At 41.2% G+C, this 27,925-nt stretch overlaps 2 protein-coding genes across 4 annotated transcripts; both read left to right on the top strand.

Moving 5' to 3' along the window:
- The first annotated feature begins 673 nt into the window (after window positions 1-673).
- LOC105921936 (serine/threonine-protein phosphatase 2A catalytic subunit beta isoform-like) lies at window positions 674-9,511 on the top strand. Its single transcript, XM_012857916.3, has 8 exons — window positions 674-934; window positions 1,026-1,249; window positions 3,283-3,492; window positions 3,885-4,058; window positions 4,145-4,234; window positions 5,695-5,856; window positions 8,619-8,737; window positions 8,837-9,511. Exons 2-8 carry the CDS (start codon window positions 1,148-1,150, stop codon window positions 8,907-8,909), a joined length of 930 nt encoding a protein of 309 aa, XP_012713370.2. The 5' UTR covers window positions 674-934; window positions 1,026-1,147; the 3' UTR covers window positions 8,910-9,511.
- Window positions 9,512-10,933: 1,422 nt separating this feature from the next.
- Window positions 10,934-27,904, top strand: sfxn1 (sideroflexin 1). Of its 3 annotated transcripts, none has more exons than XM_012857669.3 (11): window positions 10,934-11,013; window positions 16,081-16,250; window positions 16,335-16,505; window positions 18,502-18,600; window positions 18,709-18,784; window positions 18,938-19,023; window positions 20,865-20,992; window positions 21,110-21,159; window positions 21,365-21,414; window positions 24,412-24,459; window positions 24,551-27,904. In XM_012857669.3, exons 2-11 carry the CDS (start codon window positions 16,087-16,089, stop codon window positions 24,645-24,647), a joined length of 969 nt encoding a protein of 322 aa, XP_012713123.2. In that variant the 5' UTR covers window positions 10,934-11,013; window positions 16,081-16,086; the 3' UTR covers window positions 24,648-27,904. The 3 variants fall into 3 exon arrangements, with proteins under 3 accessions (XP_012713123.2, XP_012713184.2, XP_035982970.1); XM_012857730.3 differs by lacking the exon at window positions 10,934-11,013 and adding an exon at window positions 11,046-11,313; XM_036127077.1 differs by lacking the exons at window positions 10,934-11,013; window positions 24,551-27,904 and adding an exon at window positions 13,900-13,918 and having other exon boundaries at window positions 24,412-24,463.
- Window positions 27,905-27,925: the final 21 nt, after the last annotated feature.

Here is a 27,925-nt window from a genome sequence, read left to right as displayed (position 1 = left end):
TACGCAATTAGCAACGGTATGAATAATCTTGGGTGATTCAAAACAATAACTTTTATAAACCTTATTAATGTCTACGTGTCACACATCAAGGATCCATATCGGCACTTAATATGAGGTAATTAAGAAGGTGCAGCCATCCAATCTGGGACCCATTTCTCGAACAATTTCCCACCAACATGAGTCCCACATGTAGCGTAATTGATGGCTGTGACATTCAAGAACAATTTAATGGACTAGATCTTTTAAGTCATTGCTACCATAGTGATCATCAACTTGGGTTCTAAAAGGTCCCAGTTTTGTGAAATTGAAAACTCAGACTTTCAGCTCAATACAGCCATATGACATAAATCTAGCATCTGGAAATAGTCATATGTTATTATTTATTTATTTATTTATTTATTTATTTATTTATTTATTTATTTATTTATTTATTTCCACGTGTCATTCATATCAAATCATTTTTAAATGGTGGTCCTTCCCACCACGCGTTATGACTCAAATTAGCTTAATAAAACTCCTGTAATTCTGTTTGCACTTATGGTTTTTGTGTGCCAGCCCAGAATTATGACTGCAAGCTGTTTGACCAACCCTTTAGAAACTTTTCAGATGTGGCCCTGGTCAAGACCCCGCCTGCCCGCCGCGCCGCTTTCCTCACCCCGGCGTGTAAATGATGCAGAACCACGTACCGAGTGACCTGTAACGTCTGGGTTTGTGTTTAATTAATCGGCAAAGTGTCAATCGTTTAATCCAAACAGGGGAATATAGGTTAGTGGGCAATTTAACATAGTTATTAATACCATCGACATTTTTTTTTTTTTTTTTTTTTGTAATTATTATTAGACCAACACGCTGATCTGATCCACTCAAGGGCGCAGTGACGTAGCATTAAAAAAAAAATAATACGCCTCGATCTTCAGTGTCACTTCGGACCAAGGTAAGCTAAGGTCTTGGTTGTCTTTTCCTGATGATAGATAACGGCGCTGTTACCGCAGTCATGACAGTAAACACCATAACATCTGTATCAGCCAGCTGCAGGAACCACTCCCACACTCCTCCACCACCTGCTGGGAGACGCAGGGCTGCCACAGCACTACCTACCGGGTGTTCCTGCGGGGCTTAAAGCTGGTCGGCTCGCAGGCTGACAAGCATGGACGACAAATCGTTCACCAAGGAGGTGGATGGCTGGATCGAGCAGCTGAATGAGTGCAGGCAGCTGTCAGAGAACCAGGTTAAACTCCTGTGTGAGAAGGTGAGGAGGACTGCTAGTGCTTGCAGGCTGCTTGGCTTGGCTATCCTCGCTGCTAGCAGACCCATTGGCGGTCACATCTTCAGGATATCAGGCTTTATGGGGAGGATATTTTCTGCAGCAACACACACACGTTTGACTGCAGCCGCGTGGGGTGCATTTCCAAGTGATGCCACTCGAATATGGAGGGATGCCAGCTATTTGTTTTCCATGCATACATCCACCGATGCCTTAGGAAAACGAACTCACAGATCCAGAAATAAGCTGCAGCACGATTTTAAAAAAAATTTAAAAACAGTTGTCTTAAAATAAATCTTGTTTACAATGCGTATCCACTGTATAATCCCACTATTGTTTATTTTTTATGTGGGCCATATGGGCAGTTGCCCAGAGCGTCATTCGATAGGGGGACACCAGGGTTCTCGGCAGCTCATTTCAGCGAAACATGCTGTTAAGCTGTCGGCTGTCAAAATTAGGCTGAAATTAGGCTGTTAGGCTGATTTTCATTGAACATTAGATTTTTTTAAAAATTGCACGTTTTCTGTTTCTTTTATACATATGCAAACAACGGAGAGCTTGTACCCCCTGCTTGCTGCTGGGGATGTGGAAGCTAGGTTTCAATCATTTTTAATGCACTGCATTTTCTCCCACCCCACATTCTCAGACAATTTCATGCAAAGTGGTTTGGAAGCAGCAGAAGGAAGGGCTCGCCTGTAGTGGCAATTATGTGAGCATCATCGCTGACTCCACCAATGCACTTAAGCCCCATTCCCACCGCCTCATTTTGGCCACGTACCGCTCGCCCACTTGCAAGCATTCCAGGAGTCTTTTTTTTCCAGGGCCAGCCGCTCAAGAACAGGGTCAAACTGAGTGGTATCGAGAGGAGTTTTGACATGAACACATTGTTTTTCAATGATTGGCCAAGGGTGGGGAGAAATGAGAAGGTTTGTCATCCGAAAGTCGATGAAGAGCGATGACATTAATATTGAGGACCACCATGAAGGAGTGGGTCAAACTGAAAATTTTACAATTTCCAAACCATAAACCACACCAGAAGGGTAAAAAAGGTGGGGAATTTATGCTCAATTTACCAAATTATTTATAACATTGGTTTCTAACAATTAGAATGTTTCAGTATTGGAAAGATGGAACTTTTAAGGAGCTATGAACTCCATATAACAAAAATAATATCAAGCCATTAGCATTGAAGACAAATTTCAGTTACATTGAGTTTGTACTTTTTCGGAGTTAATTAATAGCATTCGTCCCACTACTGACCGCAGGCACGGACCTAACAGCAGGGGGTGCTGTTGTCACATTTAGAATAATTTTTGTGGACAAAAAAAAGGACAAGGCTGGTCTAAATCACCAGGATACCTTCACACAGAAAACAGGCCCATGCCTACTTATGTTAGCGTTACGTTAACAAAATCTAAATCTAAAGCTTATTTAATGATTTCTACTTGTATATGAGCTCTGAAAACATGTTATGCATGTTTTATTTTAGTTTTCCATGACCATAAAAAAAAAAAAATCAGCGAGTCGCTACAACAGTTGCTTAAACTTGGTTGATTACGTTGTGTTTAAAAGGTTTAAAAAAGGAATTATGTTTTCAGCTTGTTACAACAGATAGGGATATAACATTATGCCTATCCCCTGAGTTAAATAACTTTTTGCTAATTGACTACACAGTCATGCAAACATATCCACGGCCCTAAACAACCAAACCCTATTTGTGCAGACCAACACAAAGTATTGAATTATTCTTTTATTGACAAATAAAAATATGAAAAGTATGGTGTGCATTTTGATTTAGCCCACCAAAGTCAATACTCTGTAGAATCAGAGTCTTGGGGTGGGGGGATGGGGGGTCTCTAACAGCTTTGCACATGCAGAGAGAAAAGTGTGTCAGTGTTGCTGTGGTGGTTGGTCGGTTTGGTGCCCAGAGGAAATCCTGCTTCGGCCCTCATTCAGCCTTCTGCTTGCCCTGCCGCTTCACCAGGATAATCTTGTTTTTTTTCCCCTCTTTGTTACAGGCCAAAGAAATTCTTACGAAGGAGTCCAACGTGCAGGAGGTGAGATGTCCGGTGACCGTCTGTGGGGACGTCCACGGTCAGTTTCATGACCTCATGGAGCTGTTCAGGATCGGCGGGAAGTCTCCAGACACCAACTACCTCTTCATGGGAGACTACGTTGACAGAGGCTACTACTCTGTGGAGACAGTAACGCTGCTGGTTTCTCTTAAGGTTAAAAGGCTTTAACTTTAACGTGATTCATTTTGAGGCTATTTGTTCTCTATTGTTTGAAACATTTGAAGTATTTTACAAGTCTGGATAAATATGGACAAAGAAAATGGAGTTTATAAACACAAATTTATGTTCAACCTTTATTCCTCATTCTGTTTTCCAAAATGAATCCATATATCTATAAAGCTGTCTGTTTTGCCATCCATCCCTCCATCTCCTTATTGTCTCTGGTGTTTGGACATTGCATGGTTTTAAAGCCTAATCTCTATGAAGATATTTGCATTTATTCTGTGTTTATTCTTTAAAAAAAATACTTGAAATTTAAATCTTTAAATGTGTTGAATTTTGACATAAAATGTTTTTAAAATGCGATATTTTTTTTCTTTGAGTAGGTGCGATTTCCTGAAAGAATCACAATTCTCAGAGGGAACCATGAGAGCAGACAGATCACACAAGTTTATGGTTTCTATGACGAGTGCCTGAGGAAGTATGGAAACGCTAATGTCTGGAAGTACTTCACAGACCTGTTTGACTATCTGCCCCTCACAGCGCTGGTGGATAACCAGGTAAGGCTCTGGATAAAAGGTGCAGAGAGTACATTGTAGCAAAAACCAAGAACAAAGACTCATTCACTTCCCCTCCTCTCTTTAAGATTTTCTGCCTTCATGGTGGATTGTCCCCCTCTATAGACACGCTGGAGCACATCAGAGCGCTGGATCGGTTGCAGGAGGTTCCTCATGAGGTACACACAGCCTATAGGATTTCAGCCCATAAACTGGAATGACATCACCGCCATATCAACCATATTTCTAGAGACAGACATGAGGAGATGTTTTGCTAAAGTACCACAGCGTCTGCTTTACAGCATCCTCCACATTTGTTGGCACCCTTGACAAGAGAACCCTGAAAAAAAAAACCTTCCTATTTTAGTGCAGAAACATAATCTCACACCCAAAATTTTCAAAATCCAACCTTCAAAATGAGAACCTGAGATTAGCGAATGTGTAATATTGCACAGGTGTCTGTGCGCTAAACCAGAATAAACCTGGATTTGGTTTGCAGTATTCACTGGATGCATCGTTTAGCCTGTGCAATAGTTGTTTTACTTCTATTTTTTTTTTTTGCTTTGCCTTTTTTTTTTATTCACTGGTGCCATAAAATCATAAAATTGGCTGAAAAGCTGCAGGGTATAGATATGACATGATATAGAGGACAGTTTATTTTAGCTACTAGTTAGGAGGCTAGACAACAATGTTTAACCCCATGAAAGTTATTATCCATATCATTATTAGTAGTAGCAATATTATATATTGTATATTTAATACATTTGACAACTACCAACAAATAAATAATGCCACAGAACTATTTACAATCTGCAGTCTGAACACACAACCAACATTCATGTTGTTTTTTTAAGAGGAAATATGCTGCAGACTTTTGTAATTGGCTTTTTAAAATGCCATTTAAGGTCCAGAACACAGTATAAGTAGTTATGCCTCATTTTGTCTGCTGTATTGACGTTTTCAACAAAGTAGGCGTTGCTTGAACTGGTCTAGACATAAAAGCAATGTATATATTTTTTTCCTGTCCAGTTGACTGTGAAAGCAGACCCCCAGCTACAAAGCTAATAGTCCATGGAAGCAAGTAAGATGTTAAACAAACAAACCAGAGCATTTTTTAGATGTAAAAAACAACAACATCCAGCTAAAAGTTAATTTACTTTGCTTTGGTTTAGCCACCAGGCTGCTGGAGTAAAGGAAAATGTGTTTTCCTTCTGCATCTATTGAACTTCCAGTTCTTAACAGCTAGAGAAATGGCTGAATTACCTCCTTAGCATGTCATCCAGCTCTGCAGAGGTTTCAAACCGTTTTGATTCAAATGTGTTGAACCATGCAAACGTCTTAAGGTCTGACATCAGACACCACTGCTCAAGAGAGAGCATGCAGAGAGGAATGGTCAAAGATCCTTCTCTTTGTAGGCCCCAACCGTTTGAAATGTGCCGCCAGTGATTTTGAAAAAAGAAAAAAAAAAACAAGGATTTCTTAATGTGTTTCCCCAATAAATGATGTTGAGGGTTGAATATTTCTGAATGCTGTACACATCTTTACCAACGTCAATAAGAGCGGAAGGTGACAAATCCATGTGTGTTTGTGTAAATTCAAGGATATTCCACCAACACTGATGCTTTCTCCCTCGCCTCAGGGTCCAATGTGTGACCTGTTGTGGTCAGACCCAGATGACCGCGGCGGCTGGGGAATCTCCCCCCGCGGTGCCGGCTATACATTTGGCCAGGACATATCGGAGACTTTCAACCACGCAAACGGCTTAACGTTGGTTTCAAGAGCCCACCAGCTGGTGATGGAGGTACTGTGACTTTCACTGCTCACTGAGTATTAAAAAAAATGGCTTCATAGGGAAGGACGCTGTTCTTCAGACAAGGTCACCATGATGAAATTCTCTTTATGCAACACCTGCACTGATCAGTGATAGAAATCCAACTTTGCATCTGGTTTAGTAGGAAACAAAAGTACAACAGAAGATGCACTAAACTGTTGATTGACTCCAGTCAAGCAAGGTTGAGGGAAATCTACCTTTAGAAGCTACAGTAGCCGGTCTCGTCAGTTCAGGTTTCCACATAGTCAGAAAAAATGTATTAGGCTCATTCTACAGAAACATCAATTTTTCTGTCCCTAACGTTTAACAAAATATTACTTTTGTTATGTTGTTAAATTTTTTTTGTGTTTTATTGTTAAAACACATATTATTTGTACTATCAAATCATTTGGCACCATCAACTTGATAATATCAGCTTTTTAATAAATTATTTAGTACACCAACCACTATGGAAGTGCTCACTCCCATTTACACATGGAAAGTACTGTTTAAAAATATGTTTTTCTACCATTCAAAATGCAAAGAAGTATACACAACTATCAAATATATTATATAAGTTACATATTAAAATTAATTCCACATTATTATAATAAAAGCTATTCAAAAAGTAGTTGTTCCCTGCGGTCATGTCACTGATGTTACAATTGCGACAAAAGTCCTATTTTGGAAAACTAAATCAAACTGATGATATCACTTGACTTCCTCTGATCTCTTTCCTGAAGATCTATGGAGAAGGGCCATGAGAGGAACACCGTCTCTTTTCAGTTTTCAGAAATATTAACAATTATCTTATGATTTCAAATGAAGCTTTTAGTTGACGTCACTGGTGTGACCTACTTTATTGGCAGGAAATTGCAAACAAATTGAATACAAATATACTAAACTACATAACTTAGTCAATAGATCATGATGGACAATGTAGTTTCAAGCTGTGTAGCGGCCATTTTGTAAAACGCATTTATCATGAAAAGACCTGCTGCTGCAGCTATAATGCAATGTGCTTGCCTCTGTGGTGTTTTTCCTGTCTCTGTAATGCTTTCTTTCCTCTGTTTCTTTTTGTTTAGCTCATGTACAGCACTTTGAATTGTCTTTTTACTGAAAAGTGCTTTATCAATAAACTTGCCTTGCCTTGAAAACTGTCACTGGTGTTGCCTTCGTTATGGGTAACACCAGTGACAATCAATTCAATTCAATTCAATTTCACTTATATAGCGCCAATTCACAACACCTGTCATCTCAAAGCACTTTTAAAAAAGTCTAATTCAATCAAATCATACAAACAGATTTGTCAAAAAGTCTCCGATCTAAGGAAACCCAGTAGATTGTATCATGCATGAAGTGACAGTGGAGAGGAAAACTCCCCTTTAACAGGAAGGAAAACCTCCAGCAGAACCAGGTCCAGTGTGAACGGCCATCTGCCAAGACTGACTGGGGGTTAGAGAAGTCAGAGCAGAGACACAGAAGCACAAATTGATCCAGGAATCCTTTCTATGTTATAGGTTAATGGCAGATGATCTGCCCCTCTGTAACAGCTGTCACAGGGGGGCAGATCAGAAACAGTCAGTGGCAGTAAGAATCAGTGACACCATCTGACATTGAAGACCATCACACTGGACAGTGGTGTGTTGTACGTTATGATGACAAACCCTACCCTGGCATCATTTTGCAACTGGAAGAAAACGACATAAAAGTCAAGTGTATGCAATGGACTTAAGTTTTCTTGGCTAAGTCCTAGAGATGAGCAGATCATTTGCCTGATTCCAGAGCCTCTGGCCCTCAGTAAGCGTTCAGGGCACAGCTGTTCTGGGAGTTCACCATGGAGAACCTGGACAAGTGAAAAAGGTTGTCATTAAATGTAAATTGTTCCCATTTTGTTGGTGAAAACTCGACCAATTAAATCCTAACAATCTTAACTTTGTTTAGTTGTTTAATGAACTTCATGTGTTCTTAATTTGTTCACAAACTTTCATGACGTAACAGTTTATTTTCTTTAAAATTAGAATCTTTGGTGTTGTCACTTTGTTACTTTGAAGTTTTTCTGATATAATGTCATATTTGACATAACTATTTTACATCCATAGATTTTGCTTCACTCATAAGTTAAGATGTTAAAGAGTGGATCTTTCCTTGTTTGTGTTTTTCAAATATGTTCATTGTTGTAGCAAAATACATGGTGGTGCAATAAAAAATTTAAGACAAAATGTTTTATAAAAGCCTTAAATATTATTAAAAATGTGTGGGAACACCAGTGACAAAAATCAGTTCATGTGGTCTTTAGATAAATATACAACAAAAAATGTATTAAGCTTCCATTTATGTGTATAAGTTTAAATGTTTAAAATTTAGGCAAGCCAAGTTTATGTATCTGGCACTTTTCAGCAGCAAGACAATTCAAAGTGCTGTACTGAATTAAGATATTATTTTAATGAAATCCATCCACCCACTAACTTCCACATACTATAATGCCTGGCTACTGTAGAAATGCTGACCATAAATTCATAAAATTAGACTCAAACGACTGAAATCTATAGAATCTGGGGAAATAACAGGTACTTTGGAATATTGGCATAAAAAACACGTGTTTGAACAGCTCTTAGCTCCCAATCAGGTCCCAGATGTTCGCAGATAATCATGCCCCTATCTGAACTACTGTGACAACACGACTGCAGCTGTAACACCAAATACACGGCACCGACTACAGACGATAACACCCAACTAATCTCTTGATCCAGGGTTTTAATTGGTGCCACGACCGCAACGTGGTGACGATCTTCAGCGCGCCAAATTACTGTTATCGCTGCGGAAACCAGGCAGCAATCATGGAGCTCGATGACACCCTGAAGTACTCCTTGTAAGTCCAGTCTCTCATCCCAATCCAAACAGTCCAGTGGGATCCTGTTGTTTCGTACATTTATAACACATTTATGAACAAGGCTGTCGCTTCCTTTAGCCTCCAGTTTGACCCTGCGCCGCGCAGAGGAGAGCCCCACGTGACGAGGCGCACGCCAGACTACTTCCTGTAAACGTCCGGGGTGAGAGGCTGCGCTGCGGCTGGAGAAAAGGAGAGCGTGGTGGGGCACGGGCCTTGTGCCACAACACTGACTTTCACACGCACACTTTCTTTCTCGATTTTTACCCGTGCATGACTTAAATGCTAGGAACGATTGCCACTCTTCACTGTACTGTTAAGCTACCTGGAACGGCAGGTAACGAAGAATATTACCGGTGGGTCAGACTGTTGGGCCAAATAAAGTCTTTAAACTGCATCTCTTATCTGGCATGAGCTCATATCCAAGGTCGCAGTCAAATCGCCGTCATCATTTTCGTAGCCAAAGTACAACAGCTTATTCTGGAAGTAGGTTATAACGAGGTTAACACGCCAGAATTGTGTTTGGCCTCTTTACACTTTTGTATTTGATTTATTTTATTTTTTTCCCCCCGCATTTCACTGAAAGAATGTGTTCTTTTTATACTGTTTCAAGTAGCTCTGCTTCTGTTATCACTCGCAGGACTTAATGTATTCCTTTAAAGCTGCATCACTGCTGTTAATGACCTTACATGTGTCGTGGAACTTAACGTTTTTCAGCCAGTACGATCTAAAATAAAGACTTTGGCTGATTCCCTTTTTCTGTGGTTATCTCCACCCTCAGCATTTCCTCTGTCCCCGGCCAGCGATGGTGTGTTCGCTTTCTGTTCGGAGCTCGGATTTTCCAGGTTCCCTGTTAAACATGCTGTACAACAACAACTCCCCTTGAAAGTCAGAGGTCTCCAAGCAGCCAACGGTTCAATATCCAGTATTGCTGCCGCACATATAAAATAACGTGAAAGCTGCACATATGAATATTTATGAGCATTTAAACAGATCCTATTTGTTAACAGGTGTCTTTACTGTGTAAACAAATATAATAGAAAGAAATTTATTTTTATTGGCCTGTATGACCTGTGTAGTCATTAGGCACTACAACGGTTAGCAAATAACACTGGTTTCCCAACTTGGAACTGGAACGTGCAATACTTGGAGTAATTTCACTTGTCAGATCCGAGGTCCAAACCCTGAAACAAACGGAACGCACCAGCCATCCTGCAGCATGCATTGTTTACTTATGCTTGTTAAAGAACAACAAAAACATCGAACTGCAGATTTTAACCATGCTGGAGTATAGACTGGTGTTTAGCATAGGCAAATTTCATATTTCCTTTCCTGGAAGGTAAGACGGATGAATCCAGACATAACTGTGTGCCCTTGATAAATCTCGGTCTTTGAAAAGCTGCAAAGCTCTTTCCCTCCTCTTGCTTCATAGAAACAATTAGGAGAGCAAAGCCTCTTAGAAACGCAGGGTTAAAGGGCGAAGTGGGATTCAACCCGAGGACCTGGTTTGAGTCACCTCTCCAGAGTCTCCACTAGATGGAGACAGACTTCTCGATCCGTTTACCCGATCAACTCTCATTTAGACGATCATCACGCTGATACCCAGCGTTTAAACTGGTTGATATTATTTATTTTGACTACGTATTTGCTATCTTTTGTGTAGTTTTCTTAAAATGACACGAATCTTTTGGTCTTTATTATTTCCATACGTGTTTTTTTAATTAAATTACTTTTTATGTTCTGAACCAAAATTACTTTTGTTTTCGGATTTTACCACCTTGACATAGGTGTCTGGTACTAGTGTTTCTGCCATTTTCTCGCACAAGTGCTTAGATTGTCTGAAGTTTTAACGCATTAATGATTTACTGTGTTTAAAGTAAAGTTGGCAGTGATGCGTTAGCTTGGGCGGATGTTGATCTCTACAAAATAAAAGCTTTACATTAGGAACGAAATGAACTAAACATTCTGGGTCACCGAAGCCTTTTTTTTTTTTCCCCAAAAAAAGATTTCACGTCCGTGTGAAACAAGAGGACACCCACGCGTGTACGTCTGGTTCTCTTGCGCAGCGGTGTGTTTTCCAGCGTGCGCCGAGGCGGGGCTTTTATTTTCCCGGGGAGCATCCACGGCTGTGGGGGGGAGGACGTGGCTCCGTGTCGTTTTGCGCTGCGCTGACACCGCTGCATGTCAAATTAGCTGGCTGCAGCCTGTTAGGGCCACCCTCACTCTCACACACACAGACTCCCGGAGCCCACAGTGCAGTAAGTAACCTGTGCGTTTATCTGATCTGGGTCCGCAGAGAAGGAGCGCAGCTTTCTCGGCTCGGAGGGGGACTCTGAATCAGACGGCACTGGCTCCTCCAGGAGCCTGCTGGTACTAGTTGAATCTGGAGCGCCTCACAGCTGGATAATAACTGGCCTCAGACAGATGTGGCTCCTTGTTGTCCCGCTGTGAACGCTGAAGCTCTGAGGCTTTCTAATTAGGAGGGGCCGTGTGCGGTTTATTCTTCCAGATGTTCTTGCAGCTCCAGTTGCAGTCCAGATCTGACTGGTCTACGTCGGGTAGGTTCAGACGACGAAGTTGGCGTCCGATTCGCAGCTTCCGATACGGCGCTTTGACTAGAGCAGAATAGAATAAAATAGAATAACATAGAATAGGATAGAAACGACCTTTATTGTCCCCCCAGTGGGGAAATTCACGTGTCCCACAGCAGCCAAATGAAACGTAAATGGAAGCATGCAGATACACACAAAGGTAAAATAAATGAATAAATAAAAACTAAGAATAGGAAACAGTAGTAAGGGCATGTAAATAGTGTACAGTTAGTTGTTAAAATAGCATTATCACTAAAAGTGTGTAACAGAGTAGGGGGATTTTAAGAAATGTGCAAAACGTGTAGTTTATGTATATTTATGTTCAAAACACCAACAGACTATTTACAAGAATGAAAAAGACAGCAAAACAAAAACAAAAAACAAAAACAGCTGAAATAAAAGTTTAGTACTTCTACACTAGACTAGATAAACTGGACAAAGTGATGACAGATTCAATTAAACAAAATTGTTTGATATGAGAAGACATTATTCAATTAGTAAAGGAAGAGATTTTAAGATTGTGTGTGTGTGTGTGTGGGGGGGGGGTTAACACCACCATTAAGTACCTTCTTATTCTACATTATACACAGATTCTTTGGAAATCATTTTGGGATTTGTGAATCCCAAAATGATTTCGTGAAATGTGAAGATTCGTGTGTATGAATTTGTGTAAGACTGAAAATTACAAGTACCAAATTATATATAAATATATAATATAATTTCTGGATTTAAAAGTAGATAAAGAATAAAAACAAAAAAGGGTCCATAAATGACGAACTTGGACTTTATCGACTCTATTATGAATGGCAAGTAATCCAGCTCAAGTGGGACTATTCCAAGCAGTGGCGGCTGGCCCATAGGGGGCGCTCGGGCGCTGCCCTCCCTAGATGTGGAGAGGAGAAGTCAAAATATATATAGATTTTAAAAGTAATATTAATGTCAGTTTTTACTTAATAGTACGTGGCTACATGTAATAAGAATTATGAAAACACTTCTACTGATTGACTCTATCATTTAACAGTGCATTTCCACCAACAGAACGTATCATTTCTCTTCTTCTACACTTTTGGGGCTGTGACTGAAGTAGCCCTACAAGTGTAGCGAAATAACCAATCGTATACTGTTGCTAGGGAAGATTTATAAATATTTGGCCAATCAGCATCGCCAAAATGAATGGCTTTGGGGCTCCTGGAGTAGTAGCCCTAGCAGCACAGTGATAGGTGCACTTCACGCGTGACGTCACGAGCTACGTCCGCGCCACATCCGGGTATCGGTGGTCGGCAAACACAGCACTGTTTTCGCTTACCAGCGTGACAAAACGGGTGAATTAGAGAGTACTTTTAGTTTATTTTTGGAATCTAAACAATGCCTACGACTTGTTGTGCTCCCGGTTGCACACAGAAGCATTCCAAATCGTCGGATGTACGTTTGTTTCGTTTACCGAAGGAATAACCAAAGAAATAAGAAAGAAATTGATCATTTCAATGAAAAGGATGCAGGATGCCAATGTACTGGGGGAGCCATCATACTAAGACAGAATTTGCAGTCTACACTTCATCTCCGGTAAATACAACTTAATTTTGCACTAGTCATTGTTCTACTTAAATCATTATATAAATAAAAAATAGGATACATATTAAAGTCAAGACGTAAACGTTTGTTTTGTAATAATATACGTACATGTACAATGTATGCAAACGCTCTGGCATGAGTCTGTGAAAAGGATTAATAAGATAAGACAAAAACACCAAAATAATCCTTTGTGAACAATGTTTTTTTTTATTAATTAAATGCTTATTGTGGAATCGTAGTAACCTGCCTAACCCAGTACTAACTGGGTTAGTACTGGGTTAGGCAGGGAAATCTATTGGCCAGCCCCACCAAGATTTTTTTTCACCAGCCGCCACTGATTCCAAGTACTTCAGATTTTTAACTATAAAAGGATTGAAGGCGGTCTGGACTCTGGACGCGGTAGATGTAGCGGAATGGTCCTTTATCCCAGAGCACAATCCGAAACTAGCGATCAGAGGCCAACTTCAGCGCGGTTGGGCAATGATTGGATCCAGCCAGAGAGCACATTTTAGCCTGCGATCGCTGACAGAAAGCTGCGGCACTACAGTAGAAACTCACTCTTATATCGCACACCCCACACGATGCTGCTGGTGTGAATTATTGGAGGGGATGTGTCTGTTTGACGTGGGCTGCTGTACATTTCAGGTTAATGTGTAGCCGAGAAGGCTCCCCGTGATTGGCTGAGAGTGAGGGCAGAAGAAGCGGCTCAGGGTCTGCAGAGCAAAGGCCGACGCAGAACAAAGTTCAGTCCTCTCATATCACATTAATCTGTGCCTCTCTCGTCGTCAGATTAATCCTATTAATAAGCGCTCTGACTGCAGGAAGTGCTCCGCGACCTCTGTGCAGAACACTGATTTAATGTTTTGACCCTCAGGAGTTTAATTCAATTTAAAGAGACAGCGCGCTTTCTTTGTACGACGCTGCAGGGCCACGCAGGAGCAACTTTAGGAGGAGTTATATGCTTGAGTTTTTGCAGTCGGTTGTGAGGTTTTCCCCTGAGGTAAAAAAATGATGAAATACCTGACCTGGGTTGCATGTTGGTGCACGAGGTGGGGTTTCAATACACCGACACCCAGAAATGCTGGGGAACTATACAACCTATATATGCAAAGCATTGGAAATCTGCTGTTTTGTGAACACTGGCAGCACACGTCCTTAATAATCTGCTGACACTGCGCTAATTCACCTCCTCTGAAAGGTTTCCCGCAATGGGGAAAAGAAAGTAAACTTTCACAACTTGTGGAGGCATTATTTTAGCAGTACTTACTTGAAGTAGTTGTGCTCTGTGTGATTTCATTAATGCCTCACATGGGACATTTTGTCCTGCTCTTTTTTTTTTTTTTTTTTTTTTTTTTTTTTACAACATTATGTCCATTCATTGAGATCAGCACGTTGTTTTATCCATAGCTTTCTTAAGGTCCCAGCATTTCTATCAGGTTGAAGACTTTGACTTGGGGATTAAAACACTTAGTTGCCTTCCTTTTCAGCCATTCTGATAAAGATTTTGTTCCAGTTTGCATGTTCTCCGTGTGGGTTATCTCTGGCTTCCTCTCACAGTCCAAAACCATGATAGGTTAATTGGTCTCTCTCAGTGAGTGCGTGTTAGGTTGCCTACCTGATGTCTTTCCTCCTACAAATACATAAACGTGTGCGATGCAGAGCAGCCAACTTCCTGCTTTGACAGATGCGATCACACCTGCTGATGATGAGTTGATCAGCTGGATTTAACAGCCAACACCTGCGCGCGTCTTTTCCCTTTTAGCAGGCGTACTCAGTTTTTTCCATTGACTTTATCTGCCTATTAGTCGCCACATTTACAGTGAAACTCAATACACAATCCAACGACTTCTATAGGAAATGGTTCATAGGGTTTTACACTGTTACTTTTCTTACTTCCTGTGGAAGCTAGCTGTGTTGCAATGCTAATGCAAGCTACAGCTAACATCATCGGAGTATGTGCCTTTGCTTGCGAAGAGTTTGAAATCTTCACCTTACCGCTGACCTTTTAGAGCCCTAAAGGTCTTCTCGCAGTCTGAGAGCTTCCAGCCAAAGGCTGTTTGTTAATGGTTCATCAAACACAACATAAGACCAAAGGGGATAAATCCTTTATAGCCGTGGATCCCAGACTGTGGGATGTGTTGTCACCATCTTTGTGCCGTCTTGATTTTGTTGATTCTTTAACAAAACTGTTGAAGATCTATGCTGGTGAAGATTCTCAGTCATCCAGGTCATGGTCATTTAAAAAAAAGTTAAAAAACAAAGCAACTGGACTTGTTTTCCATAGTTGAAGACGTTTCGCTTCCTCTCCAGGAAGCTTTCTCAATTCAAAAAGTCTGGAGTAATGTGGAGTAACAAGCTTATACAATTGGCAAACAAAGGCCTTGTAATGGCTTGTTACTCCACATTACTCCAGACTTTTTGAATTGAGAAAGCTTCCTGGAGAGGAAGCGAAACGTCTTCAACTACGGAAAACAAGTCCAGTTGCTTTGTTTTTTTTACTTTTTTTGGAATGTTTAAGATCTATTTATCCAGACTAGTCTTATGCTGCATCATGTAACATGTGTGCTGTTTTAGTGATTCTTTCATATATTCATCATCTTTGTTTTTTATGCTTGTCTTTACTGTAAAACGTTTTGTGGTTTTTGACCCTTAAAATGTGCTAAATAAATAAAGGTTTTTAACTTACTTGCGTACGTACAACAACCCTTACTCAGAAGAATGAGCATGTTGCATGCACATCTATAACAACCCTCTCCTTTTGTTTGGTTTGCAGTTTTCTCTGTTTTCATGTGGGGAGAGATTTTTTATTTATTTTTTTTGGCAAACTTATGTGAATAAAAAGTGTGCTTTCTAAATTCCCAAGCTCTGCTTTGCTGAGATTGGATTCGAGACTTTCTACAAACTGCTTTGTGGGTTACAGTTTGAGTTTCACCCATTCACTGCACCCCGTGGCTGGCCTTTGCTATTATGTGCCTGACAAGCCCTGTGCCATGTCTGGCCATTGCTATAGCAACATTATGCTGTGTCGGCTGAACAGAAAGGAGCTTTGTGTTTCTGTAGTACTCCTCTGATTTCATTTCCCCCACCTAGAAATCACTTGGACTGGAGGGACGCCTGGCCTTCACTAACACCTGTCGTCTTTTAAACACCGTCTCTCTGTAGATAAACATGGCAGCAGAGCTATCGACCTCCATAAACATCAAGGAGCCCCGGTGGGACCAGAGCACATTTGTTGGTCGGGCCAAACATTTCTTCACGGTCACGGACCCCAGGAACATCCTCCTGACTAATGAACAGCTCTCACACGCGCACGACATCATCACGGACTACAGGTAGAGCAGCTCGGCGGGAACTGGGTGTGACTTCGAGGGCTGTGATTGGAGGAGAGGCTTGCTCACGTGTCCTCAATCTTACAGAAAAGGCATCGTCTCCCCAGGTCTGACGGAAGACGAACTGTGGAGGGCCAAATATGTCTTCGACTCGGCCTTTCATCCAGACACCGGAGAGAAGATGATTCTGATCGGCCGCATGTCGGCGCAGGTTCCCATGAACATGACCATCACCGGGTGTATGATGACGTTTTATAAGTAAGCTCTGCACTAAACTCACACTTGGTGAAACTTTTTGGGATGTTTACATCATCACTTCTACAGTACCTTGCAGAGGTATCCATCCGCCTTAAACCTTTTCCCATTTGGTCACATTACAGCCCTTAACGGTACCTCAGTGTATTTAATCGGGCTTGTGGGCGAAAGACCGACACAAAGTAGTGCACAATTGTGAAGTGGATGATGCTGATACCCTTAGATGAAGTCTAGCGCAACTAATCTTGTTGAAATGCCACCTGATCAGTAAATAGAGTCCAGCTGAGTGGGATTTAATCTCATTGGAAAACAAAGCTGTTCATTGAAGGCATCAGAGGTTTGTTAAGAGGACAAACAGCATCATGAAGACCAAGAAGCTAAAAAAAAGACAATGTTCTAAGTTTTGACCAACTAGCTGAGGACTGTTTAATCCATCACCTGAAAATGTCAGGGTTATGGTAACTCTGCAACACTACAAACACATACTAGTCTACCTCCACTGCCAGGCCTGACCAGGTCAGCATTAATCAGAGAACCTGGCAGTGAGCCTGCTGTTTCTCTACAAATCTGTCTTTTATGGAAGAGTGGCAGGAATGAAGCAGTTTTTGCAAAGAGGACGGAAGAAGTGCCGTTTCCAGTTTGCCACTAGCTGACATACGAGACGCAGCAAACGTGTGGAAGAAGACGAGCTAAAATGCTCCTTTCTGGGCTACATGCAAAAAAACGCTATATGTGGCACAAAAAAACACAACAACCCTAAAACTACAAATCAAGCTTAAAACCATTTCGGCTGTGAAACACGGTGATGGCAGCATGCTGCTGTGTAGGTTACATTCTTTATCACAGATTGGGAGGCTGGTCAGAACTGATGGGAACATGTGTGTGAAGTAAATACAGGTCAGTGCAAGAAGAAAGTCTGTTGGACACTAGGGCTGGACGGTATAGAAAAAAGGCATATCGACAAAATATAAATTATTCTGATTTATATAATGATCGATATCGATAATTATCAACAAATTCAAAACATATATATTTGAAGTGCATCCATGGCCATTTTATGCTGTTGCCTATTTTTATATACAGAACACACAAACACTGAATTCAAACTCAACCCTTTATTCAACCAACTTTTTACCAAAACTATAAATATTAAAAAAATGAAAAAGAATACGTGCTCTCTGAACTCTTTAAAGGGGGGCGGGGCTTGGGGGAGGAGCATTCCTGGGTTTGCGTTTGTGATTGGTTGGGAGGATGTAACAACTGTAATATTAACCTACATGATAGGCTAGAATGCAAAAGGAAGAAAAACTGTTCTATTGAACTTTTTTTCTATCATCGATATACGTCTATCGATCGATATGTATTGTTATTGAATTATCGTTCAACCGTATCAGAAACTCTGCCGGAGGTTTACCTTCAGACCAGGCATCGACCCTAACACTACAGCCAGTGCTACAATGGAATGGTTTAGGTAAAGGCGTATTCATTTGTTAGAATGGTCCATTCAAATATCGGATGTAAATCCAATGGAAACTCTGTGGCAAAACCTGAGCCGATGCCTTCCATCCAGCCTGATTGAATTTGAGTTATGTTTGTTAAAATTGACAAGAATTTTTTTTCAAAGACGGAAGACATATCTTGAAAGTCTTCCAAGTGCAGTTGTTATGAAAGGTGGTAATACAAAGCATTAACCACGAGGAGCTAAATACAAAGATCCTGCAATTATCTGGTTTTATTTGGTAAAGCTGTTCACTTCATAACTGAGGGCTTCTTTGTGCTGGTCTATTGCATTAAATCCCTAATGTATAAACTGAAATATGTGGCTATAGCTTGAAAAAAAAAGATAAAATGTGAATACTTTTGCAAGGCCCTGTGAATATTTTCATTAGTAATACTATAAAATACTAAATCCCATTTGCAAGGAGAAGATCTGGGAGGGCTGGTTTTACTTTGTAGCAAAACTTGTTACAACCGACTTCTCTCTTCGCTCTTCTCACAGGACAACTCCTGCTGTGCTGTTCTGGCAGTGGATCAATCAGTCCTTCAATGCAATAGTCAACTACACCAACAGGAGCGGGGACGCTCCAATCACGGTCAGGTAGGAGGCAGGAGCTGTCGCTCGGACTCAGCCACATAGGGATTAACCCGTTCATTTAACAGCTCTTGGTTTGACTGTTTTGGCTTACTGGGACTTCTCTGTTCGCAGTCAGCTTGGCACAGCTTATGTCTCTGCCACCACTGGGGCGGTCGCCACCGCTCTAGGACTAAACGCACTAACAAAGGTACCACTTCATCTAACCCCATAATGCATCCCACTGTAATGACATGCTGCTGTTTGACGGGGGGGGAAACGCTTCAAGTCCAGCCTCAGAGTTTTGCTTGTTACGGCAGCAATGAATCGGTCTCTTGTTGTTTTGCTCCGTCTCCTGTTGCAGCACATCTCGCCGCTGATTGGACGGTTCGTTCCATTCGCTGCTGTAGCGGCTGCTAACTGTATCAACATCCCGCTGATGAGACAAAGGTAAGGAGGACGGGTAGAGCGCAGAACCGCGCTCTCTTAGCAGCTTGTTGGTCATTCTGCTTTCGCACAGGTCTAAGAGACGCAAAGTAATAAAACCTGGCCATCAACAAATGTCCCAGATTTAGTCAAATTCTACATGAGCAGTACGGAGGAATTCAGCTGCAGGATTTTCTTTTGTTTGCTACTTTTTGGTCATTTGAATATCAGACGAGGATAACTTGGTTAAATACAAAATGCGGTTTTCAAATAATGATTACATTTATTACAGGAATTAGTGACCCAAACCAATCTGGCCCTATGTGAAAATGTTATTGCCCTCTGAATTTAACATCAAGTGTTTGTGATGTTTTGCAGCAAACATTTTATAATGCTGTGGAGGTTGTTTGCTGTGGCTTCTTTTGTTTTAAGTTTAAATTGATTCAATCCATATTGGAGGGTTTTCGTGCCGGAGCAGCATGTCATATCACAGCAGCTACCAGATTTATGTCCAGACTTTGACTAGGCCACTTCAAAACCTTATTGTTTTTTTTTAATGAGCCATTCAGAGGTGGACTTGCTGATTTGCTTTGGATCTTGGTCCTGCCAAGTGCTTGAGATTAAGGTCACAAATTCATCATCATCATCATCATTTATAAGTCTTGCAGCGGCAAAATTACCCTTAGACCATCACACTACCTTCACCGTGTTTGAATGCCAGTATGATCTTTTTCTGAGACGTTATGTCAGTTTCACCACAGAAGTAACAGCATGCAAGCTTTATTTTGTCGTCTGTCTCGCCAGACGACAGAATATTTTCCTAGGAATGTTTGGAATAAACAAGATGTTTTTGAATAGCTTTTTTCCCCTTTAACAAACAAAACCTGAAGACTCTGCAGTCAGAAATTTGGGGCTTCCTCTAGGCGGTTCTCTGAAGTTGGACAAACAGTTATGAAGTCAAGCTTTTTTCATCCACGACTCATTGCTAAAGCAAACACTTATCTCTCTATTAGGGATCTCGAGAAGGTTATTGCTGCTTTTATCACCTCTTGTCTGGACTATTGTACCTCTTTATACGTCGGGCTACATCAATCATCCCTGCAGCTTTTACAAGTGCAGTGGTTCAGATTCAGAACACCGCAGCTCGTCTTTTAACCGGCACAAAGAAGCATGAACACATCACTCAAGTCTTGAAAATATCTTCAATGGCTTGCTTTCCATCTTGGCATTGATTTTAAGCTTTTCTTGCTTCCTTTTAAAGTTTTAAATGACCTATCCCTATCTTATCTGTGTAATCACCTCATCATCCACGCACCTTTGATGTGTGAAGATCAAAGTTCAAACGTAGAGGTGATCGAGTGTTTGCTGTGGCCGCCCTAAGACTGTGGGATACCTTCCCTCCACCTGTCAGCAACGCTCAGAGCGTCAAACCATTTAAATGTCTCTTTAAAACACATCTCTTTCCCCTGGCCTTTGACTGATTTATCAGATGCTTAATTGTTAGAAATCTTAATTCTTCTGTGTTTTATTACTTTTTATTACAGTTTTATTACAGTTTTATTCTAGTTGCTTCTTTGCCCTTTCGTCAACTGTTGTTGTTTTTGAAATCTGCTATATAAATTAATTTGATGCTGACATTGTCATGTGAAAACTGATTTTTGTCTTTATTCTGATTAACTTTGACAAACATTTCAGTGAAAAAAAAAAGCCACAAACAAGACATGTGTCAGGTCAGATTTCTACCCCTGGGCAACATAAAGTCATGAGTTGTCAACGTTTAGCATCTCTGGTCAACTTGATAATTGCTGTAGCTCTTTTTGAAAGGTGCTATATAAATAAAATTTGATTGGTTGATTTGTCTACAGAGAGCTTCAGCATGGCATTCCCATAACAGACGAAAACGACAACAGGTTAGGAGAGTCAACAAAAGCTGCTCAGCAGGCCATCTCTCAGGTCGTGGTCTCCCGGATCCTCATGGCTTCCCCAGGAATGGGTGTGAACATTTAATATCTAAGTTCGATATCAGTCGCCGGTCCTTTCGTGACATTTCTTAAACTAACAATTTGAGTTGCATGCTTTGTGAAGTCATGTTTGGTTTGTATCCCTTCAGCTATCCCTCCGTTTTTAATGAATCACCTGGAAAAGAAGGCTTTTCTCAAGGTAAGCCTGTTCCCACATGCACTCTTTAAGAGGAAAAAAAAAACAAAAAAAACCCGGCACTCCCACAGAGCTAAACGCTCAGATGAAGTTGGCCCCCTTTCAGCAACGACCCGTTCGACGGATAAAAAGAGCTGAGACCGCTCTTGTATGGGAGTTCCCTGCTGCCTTTGTGTGCCCCGGTCATTTTTCTGCCTTGTCTTTTCAGAGGTTCCCATGGATGAGCGCACCCATTCAAGTCAGCCTGGTGGGATTCTGGTGAGTGGTCAGAGATGGCCCACCTGATACGCTCTCATGAGAGTCCTCTCACATTTCGCCCTAATTTCTCACAGCAGTGAAATCTGATCACAGCAATCCCAGGATCGACGCAGTAAACCGAGACATTCAGGTCACAGTGAACCGAGGTCGGAAGAAATGTGCTAACCCAAACCTAGCTGTGATACCGGGTGAATTCAGAGATTTAATATCTGGCTCGCAGATCCTTTTGTTTTCACCTCCTCTGAAAGGCTATTCGTGTGCACATCTCTCCAGTGTGCCCCTGCGTGACGAGTTAAAACTATGGGCAGCATTTCCTCAGATAACATGACGGTCATTAGCGACGCTCACGGCAACAAATTAAAGAGGAAGTGCACCTGATTACAAGTATCTTTAATTCACATGACCTAAAGAGAAAGAAGAGGAAAAACACGCAACAGATTATTTTTGGTCATTTCTGAAACAAAGATGAAGCCAAACTGGAAGAGCTGTGTCAACAGCTGAGTACACAATTCAGCTGCCTGGAGAACCCACATTAGCAGTGATAGCATGAACTTCAGCAAAGCTTAATCTATCAGACAGATGGCCAAAACAAGCCCAAATTATCATAACTCCACCACCGTGCGCCACGTTTGGCATGAGCGCGTTTGTGCCGAGGTGCTTTTTAGCATTACCATGGCCAAAACATGTTTAGTTTACCTTCAGCTGTTGGGAGGACGTTGCTCCTTAAGAGCTGTAGTTCATGCAGATGCTGCTTTGCAAAAATTAAGTTGTCGCCATGTTGCTGTAGGAAGGCAATGCCGTCTCCTCACTCTAAGAAGCCATATATTTCCTGTCTTTTTCTAGTTGTACTGTAACTTTAACATTTTCCATGCTAACAGAGGCCCACAGAGTCTGAGGTGGAGCTCTTGGATACTAGAGATTTCTGTGAGCATTGCCCCGTCTAACCTTGGCGGGAACTTGCTGAGATGGTCACTCCTCCTGGGGAGATCAGCAGCTGTCTTAAATGTTTTCCCCTTGTGATTAATCTTTTCCAGGCTAGAATGATGAGCCGGTCTCACAGATAATCTTCACTTTACCAAGTGTTTTAATAAGGTGGTAGCTACTTTGCCTTTTGAATTGTATAGAAGCAGCAAGAGTATACTTATGTTTTCACACCAGGTTTTTAATTTTTGTTCATATGTGACCTATTTGGGGAAAAAAATCACTTTCTGCACCTTTTTGTACTTCTAACTGGGTCTCTAATGCTTCTAGAAACGGCCCCAGTGCTAAAAAAGTCAAAACCATCCAGCTATTTTTGGCAACAAGTAAGTCTTTTGTAACCTGACTCTCGCCAGATGTATTTCGCTCCGCCTAGCTCCACTCACATACATCTGGGACCTCTCCATAGGAATTGCCTTTTTTGAAGGCTGGGCCTTATCAAAAATCCTTGCATATGATTGGATAAGCCACTTGTCTGTCATCTTTATCGACGTGCTATTTCAACCACTCACACTGAAGCTAACCCGTGACGCCGTGAGAGCGATGCAGGAAATATATCACATTATATCACGTTACATTGAATCTATAATTATTATTGAAATATACACACACAAAATTACATTGGCATCATTACATGCCAAAAAATGTGCATATAATTCCCTTACACTTAACTACAGCCAACAGAAAACTAACGGTTAGCATGATGCTAATTTGCATTACAAAAATCCCATACTGATGTTAGCACTATTAGCGTCTTATTTTTTTCCGATTTGTCCAATCTAAAACAACCAAAATGCCTCCTAGAAGTACCTTACACATCCTGACACTTCATAAAACCATAACACTCACAGTCAGATGTTTCTAGGCGGTAAGAGGTTAGTTTAACACCGCACTAACATTGCGTTCAACGTTGCTCTGGAACGCTCTCTAAGGCAGCCCTGTATGAATAGGCTACCTACGTACCATTCAGAAACTGTTGCTGCATCTTTGCTGGTTGTGCGAAGGCTTCATTTCTTCCGCTTCTAGGTCTGACTCAGGGTCAAAGATGTACTGTTGTACCATTGTGCATCTGTTTACAGCCATTTTCACGTGTATAAAGTGCGAGTGTAAGGGTGGGTTCCTTTTGGCCCGGAGTTCGGAAATCACGAGTCGCGGATTACGTCTTCGCCGCCTTTTTGCTTTCCAGTTTCCCTGCGAAAAAACATGGACGCTCGCAACGTCGTTATAACAGTAACAATGACAATAACACTGTTCTAGGCTGTGTTTTTTGTAAATAAACAGAGCTGAACCATCCTGTCTGATGAACACTGGAAGGTAACACCTGTACGACTGACTAAACATTACATAAGTAATAGAGAGCTGCTAAAAACAGTCAAAGTATGAAGTTTTACTCAATGTTGCTGTGAGTATCAGCCACCATGAATGCCGAAGTCGGGTACCATCCTGCTGCAGCGACTTTCCAACTCGTAACACCAACTTTAGGGGCCGTTCCAGATACATTTTCTGACCCGGAGGTCGAGAATCCCGACTGCCGAGGACAAATGGAACGCGCTATAAACATTGAGTCGGGGGTGTGGCCAGCTACAGCTTTTTTTGCATAAAAGTGACAGAGTCCTAAAAAGAGCTCATTCTGAAAGGTGCTGAAAATTAGGCAAAACTGGGGAGATGGTATCTCATTATCTGAGAATGATTTTCTCCCAAAAATTCATGAACTTCTTTTGTATAGCTGGTAGACCTATCCTAAACGTTTAAACGGAAGCACAATAGGGCACCTTTAAGTTTTTGTTCAGTGAATGATGACGGAGTGGAATCCGTTGAACGTTTTGGACCATGTCATCACCAGATCCTCTCATTAGACGATCCTCACATGTCATGTTAATATGTAAATCCCTTAAACTGAACGAGGGTGCACTTTCTTTTTATCAGGACGACGAGCGCAAACCGTTGTGCGCTAAGTCAAATTTGTGCAACAGCTCACTCTTGATACTGCAACCACATTTATTGTTGTTTCTTGTTCAGCCTGGTGTTTGCCACTCCTCTGTGCTGCGCGCTGTTTCCTCAGAAGAGGTGAGTGAACGTAAAACTCTGGCCCTGGTAAGTCGGCGGCGATGAACCTGGATCTGAACCACGTTAACGTTCCCCTTCCCTTCCCATCCAGCTCCATGTCCGTCAGCCGCCTGGAGCCGGAGCTGCGGGACAAAATCCAGGCCAGCCACCCGGGGGTGGAGCGGGTCTACTTCAACAAAGGGCTATGAGCGAGCCGCCCCCTCATCCAAACACTGCCATAAGTCAGCTGCAGACTCGGCCCCCCCCCCACCGCTCTGACTCCTCTCCTCATTCAGTGTGCCAAAGTTAGTTTTTCTTGTCTTATTTCCAACGTTCACATCCAAATCTGAGAACTCTCGCTCACGGTCAGTCAGATGTTTGCTTTTATCAATGTGATTGTTGATTGTTAGCAGAAAGATTCTTGCACAGAACCGGATGAAATGATTTAATGTTCCTCACGACGGCTGTGCTGTGACCTCTGTAAACTTTTGAAGTGAATTTTTTTTTTTTTCCTGTGCGGTGTTTCAGTTTGGTGACTCGTTGATCGTTTGCTCCCATGGATCACTCATTGTATTTCAGGTTGGCAGACAGTTTTTAACCTCACCTGCGTTATAAACTGGATCAAAACCTGCAGAGTTTCTGTTGCCAAATCAGTACTGATGCTTTTTTTTTTTTTTTTAAAGACCCACCGACACTTACAAGCTCTTGACTCGGGTTCATTTTGCCAAAGTGATTACATGAAAACAAGCTTCTCGACATCTAATTGTGTATCTCAAGACGATTCTCAAGGGATCCGCCCTGTAAAAATGTAGCGATGGTTGCTGTCAACGATGGGCCGACATGGTGCTATTTGATGTCTTAATAATCGGTGTTTATCGTAATATTTATTCTGCTTGCCAGACACGCTCGAACAAACCGCTGCTCATTTGGGGTATCATGGCTTTTTCACATTTCAGCGAAGCACACCTCTCTTTATTCTGCTCAGCCAAATCCTAACGTTTATTAGGAATGACATGATTTCTGTTAACATTTTGCAAATCTGGGTAAACCTTTTTTTTTGTTCTAAGGTGTTAAAGCAGACTTAAGCATGCAGCAGCTGGTGGTTATATACTGTCAGTATGCATAAGGGAAGGTTCTGTGACAGCATTAAATATGAACTTTCCCTTTCTGACACATATTAGAAAACGTTCCATCTCGCTGGCTCCACATTCGTCAGTGCATTTCATTGTAAGTAGAACATAATTGACAAGTGGGGGAAAAAAACAATTGCGGTTTAAAAAACTTTGCTAATTAAATCTGAAAAGTGTGCCGTGCATTTGCACTCAGCTCCGTTTAGTCCGTAGTTTTTAGAACCCCCAGCTTTTCTCATTGTTCTTTTCTAAATAGCTCAGCCAGATTGGGGCGGAGAGCATCTCTGAACATCAAGACTTGTCACAGATTCTCTAATAAATTTAGGTCTGGACTTTGTCTGGATCATTCTAACACATACATGAGTACTGTAGGCTTTGATCTAAACCATCTAATTGTGGGTCCTGCTGGAGGTTTATGGTTGTTGTCCTGCTGGAAAGGGAAACCTCCACCTCCAGTCTCAAGCAGCTTCTCACAGGCTTTCAGCTCTATCCTCCTTCCCATCAGCATGATGCTGCCATCATTGTTTCACCATGGAGATAGCTGATTGTCCCGTGTTAGCTTTCTGCCACACATGGTGTCAGGCAAGAAGCACAACAGGACTTCTTAAGGCTTTCCTTGTCTTTTTCATAAAGGCCAAATATGCAGAATGCACAAGTTATAGTTGCCTTTTTAACAGCTTTGCATCCCTGCAGCTCCTCCAGAGCTACCACTGCCCTATTGATTGCTTCTCTGACTAATACTCTTACTACTTGTCTTGCTAGTTTAAGTGGATGGCGAAATCTTTCTGGAAGTTGTGCCATACCATTTTCATTTTCAGATGCTGGATTGAACAGAGCTTCAGGAGATTTTTTCATCTAACCTTGCTTTAAAGATCTCCAAAACTTCACTTGTCTGCTGGGATTTCCTTCTTGATGATAGACTGTATTTAGTAATTAGGCCACTGCTTAAGATTTTATTCAAGGTTATCTGAGTAAAAAAAGAGCTGAGTACAAATGCTCGCCATTTTTTAAAGATTTATTTATAAAAAGTGTTCAAAACCACGTATTCTTCTTCTTCCACTTCACATGCTCTACTAAATGTTGGTCCATCAAAGGATCTCAATCAAGTCCATTGAAGCTTGCAGTCTTGATGAGACTTTTGCCAGTCACTTAATTCTGGAGTTTGTTTCTACTGTTTTTAAACTAGATTTAAAGAAGATGTATAGAGCAAAATGAGATGAGTGTGAGGCAGGAAGAGGAGGAGCTGTGACCTGATGAAACCTGAGCTTTCCTTTCATGACTTTGTGGAGTTTTTAACATGTCAGACACATTTCATCCTATTCAGTATGAGGAATGTGAAAAAAAAAAGGTCTGCAGCAAACGTCTCCTGCTCAGTGTTTAGTCTTTAGTCCCAGGAGATAGATAAAAGCACCAACCCTAAGGTTACTTGAGCTCACAGTTACAGCTTCACTCTGATGTTGAAATCATTTTGTTTTTCTTCTGTATTCAGATAACAGCTGTGTTTTGGCACTGTTTGGGGTATAACCTCAATACCAGCCCCACCAATAATACAGTTTCTGCCAGCGAGCTATGCTCATATAAGACTCATCATCAAACATGTTTAAAATCAGGGATACGGGACAATATAACTTGAAGCCAGACGACTCACATGCAATATTTCTCTAAACAAGTCCAAGTTTTGACCTGTAAAATGAACCTTTAACTCTATGTCTGAGGACCAGGTGTGCAGTGAGATTGTGCTCCATTTAGAACAGGTTGTTACATTCCTAAATGACCATTGACCCAGTCCTTCTGCAGCCCTTCGTCTTCATGGTGTTTCCATGTTTTCCGTAATCTCGTCACGTAATTTGTGGTGTGACTAATTTTACTTTAGATTCTAGGTGTTTTTGAAGAGTTGCAGCTGTCCCTGGCTGATGTGAAGTGGCGCTTACTCTTGTGTTCGTGGAAACCGAACATTGTCCCCGGGTGTTAGAAGATGTGTTGGGTCTAGAAAAGCACAAAAAAGGGGACAAAATGCTGCATATTTCAAAAGCTTTTTCAAAAACTAACTAACAAACAAACAAAACAACAACCAAAAACAACTATTTCTCATTTTTTTTGTCAAATTTTAAACAGCATTTCATCAGATTAGGCTCTTTTTAAGTGTTGGGATTTCAACCCTCAAATTTCAGCCGAAACGAAGCATCACGACCAAAGTGATTCAAAATGGACACAAGGTGAAAAGTCATTAACTGTTTCCATTGAATTAATGTGACAAAAAACTGTGATTGTTCTGCAGTAACATGGGGTGATGTGATGTTAACAGTAAATGGATAAAATAAAGTGAATTAAATCGGTTTTTGTTGTTTGTTCATAAT

Source organism: Fundulus heteroclitus, chromosome 23 (genome assembly GCF_011125445.2).
Source record: "Fundulus heteroclitus isolate FHET01 chromosome 23, MU-UCD_Fhet_4.1, whole genome shotgun sequence".
NCBI lineage: Eukaryota > Metazoa > Chordata > Actinopteri > Cyprinodontiformes > Fundulidae > Fundulus > Fundulus heteroclitus.
Note: the sequence above shows the minus strand (reverse complement) of the source record. Positions and strands in the feature narration are given on the sequence as shown.

Coding starts and splice junctions, on each gene's coding strand:
- LOC105921936 (XM_012857916.3), top strand. CDS start 1,148: ATGGACGACAAATCGTTCACCAAGGAGGTGGATGGCTGGATCGAGCAG. Junction 1,250..3,282: donor TTAAACTCCTGTGTGAGAAG/GTGAGGAGGACT, acceptor TCTTTGTTACAG/GCCAAAGAAATTCTTACGAA. Junction 3,493..3,884: donor CGCTGCTGGTTTCTCTTAAG/GTTAAAAGGCTT, acceptor TTCTTTGAGTAG/GTGCGATTTCCTGAAAGAAT.
- sfxn1 (XM_012857669.3), top strand. CDS start 16,087: ATGGCAGCAGAGCTATCGACCTCCATAAACATCAAGGAGCCCCGGTGG. Junction 18,785..18,937: donor GACTAAACGCACTAACAAAG/GTACCACTTCAT, acceptor CTCCTGTTGCAG/CACATCTCGCCGCTGATTGG. Junction 21,160..21,364: donor AAAAGAAGGCTTTTCTCAAG/GTAAGCCTGTTC, acceptor TTGTCTTTTCAG/AGGTTCCCATGGATGAGCGC.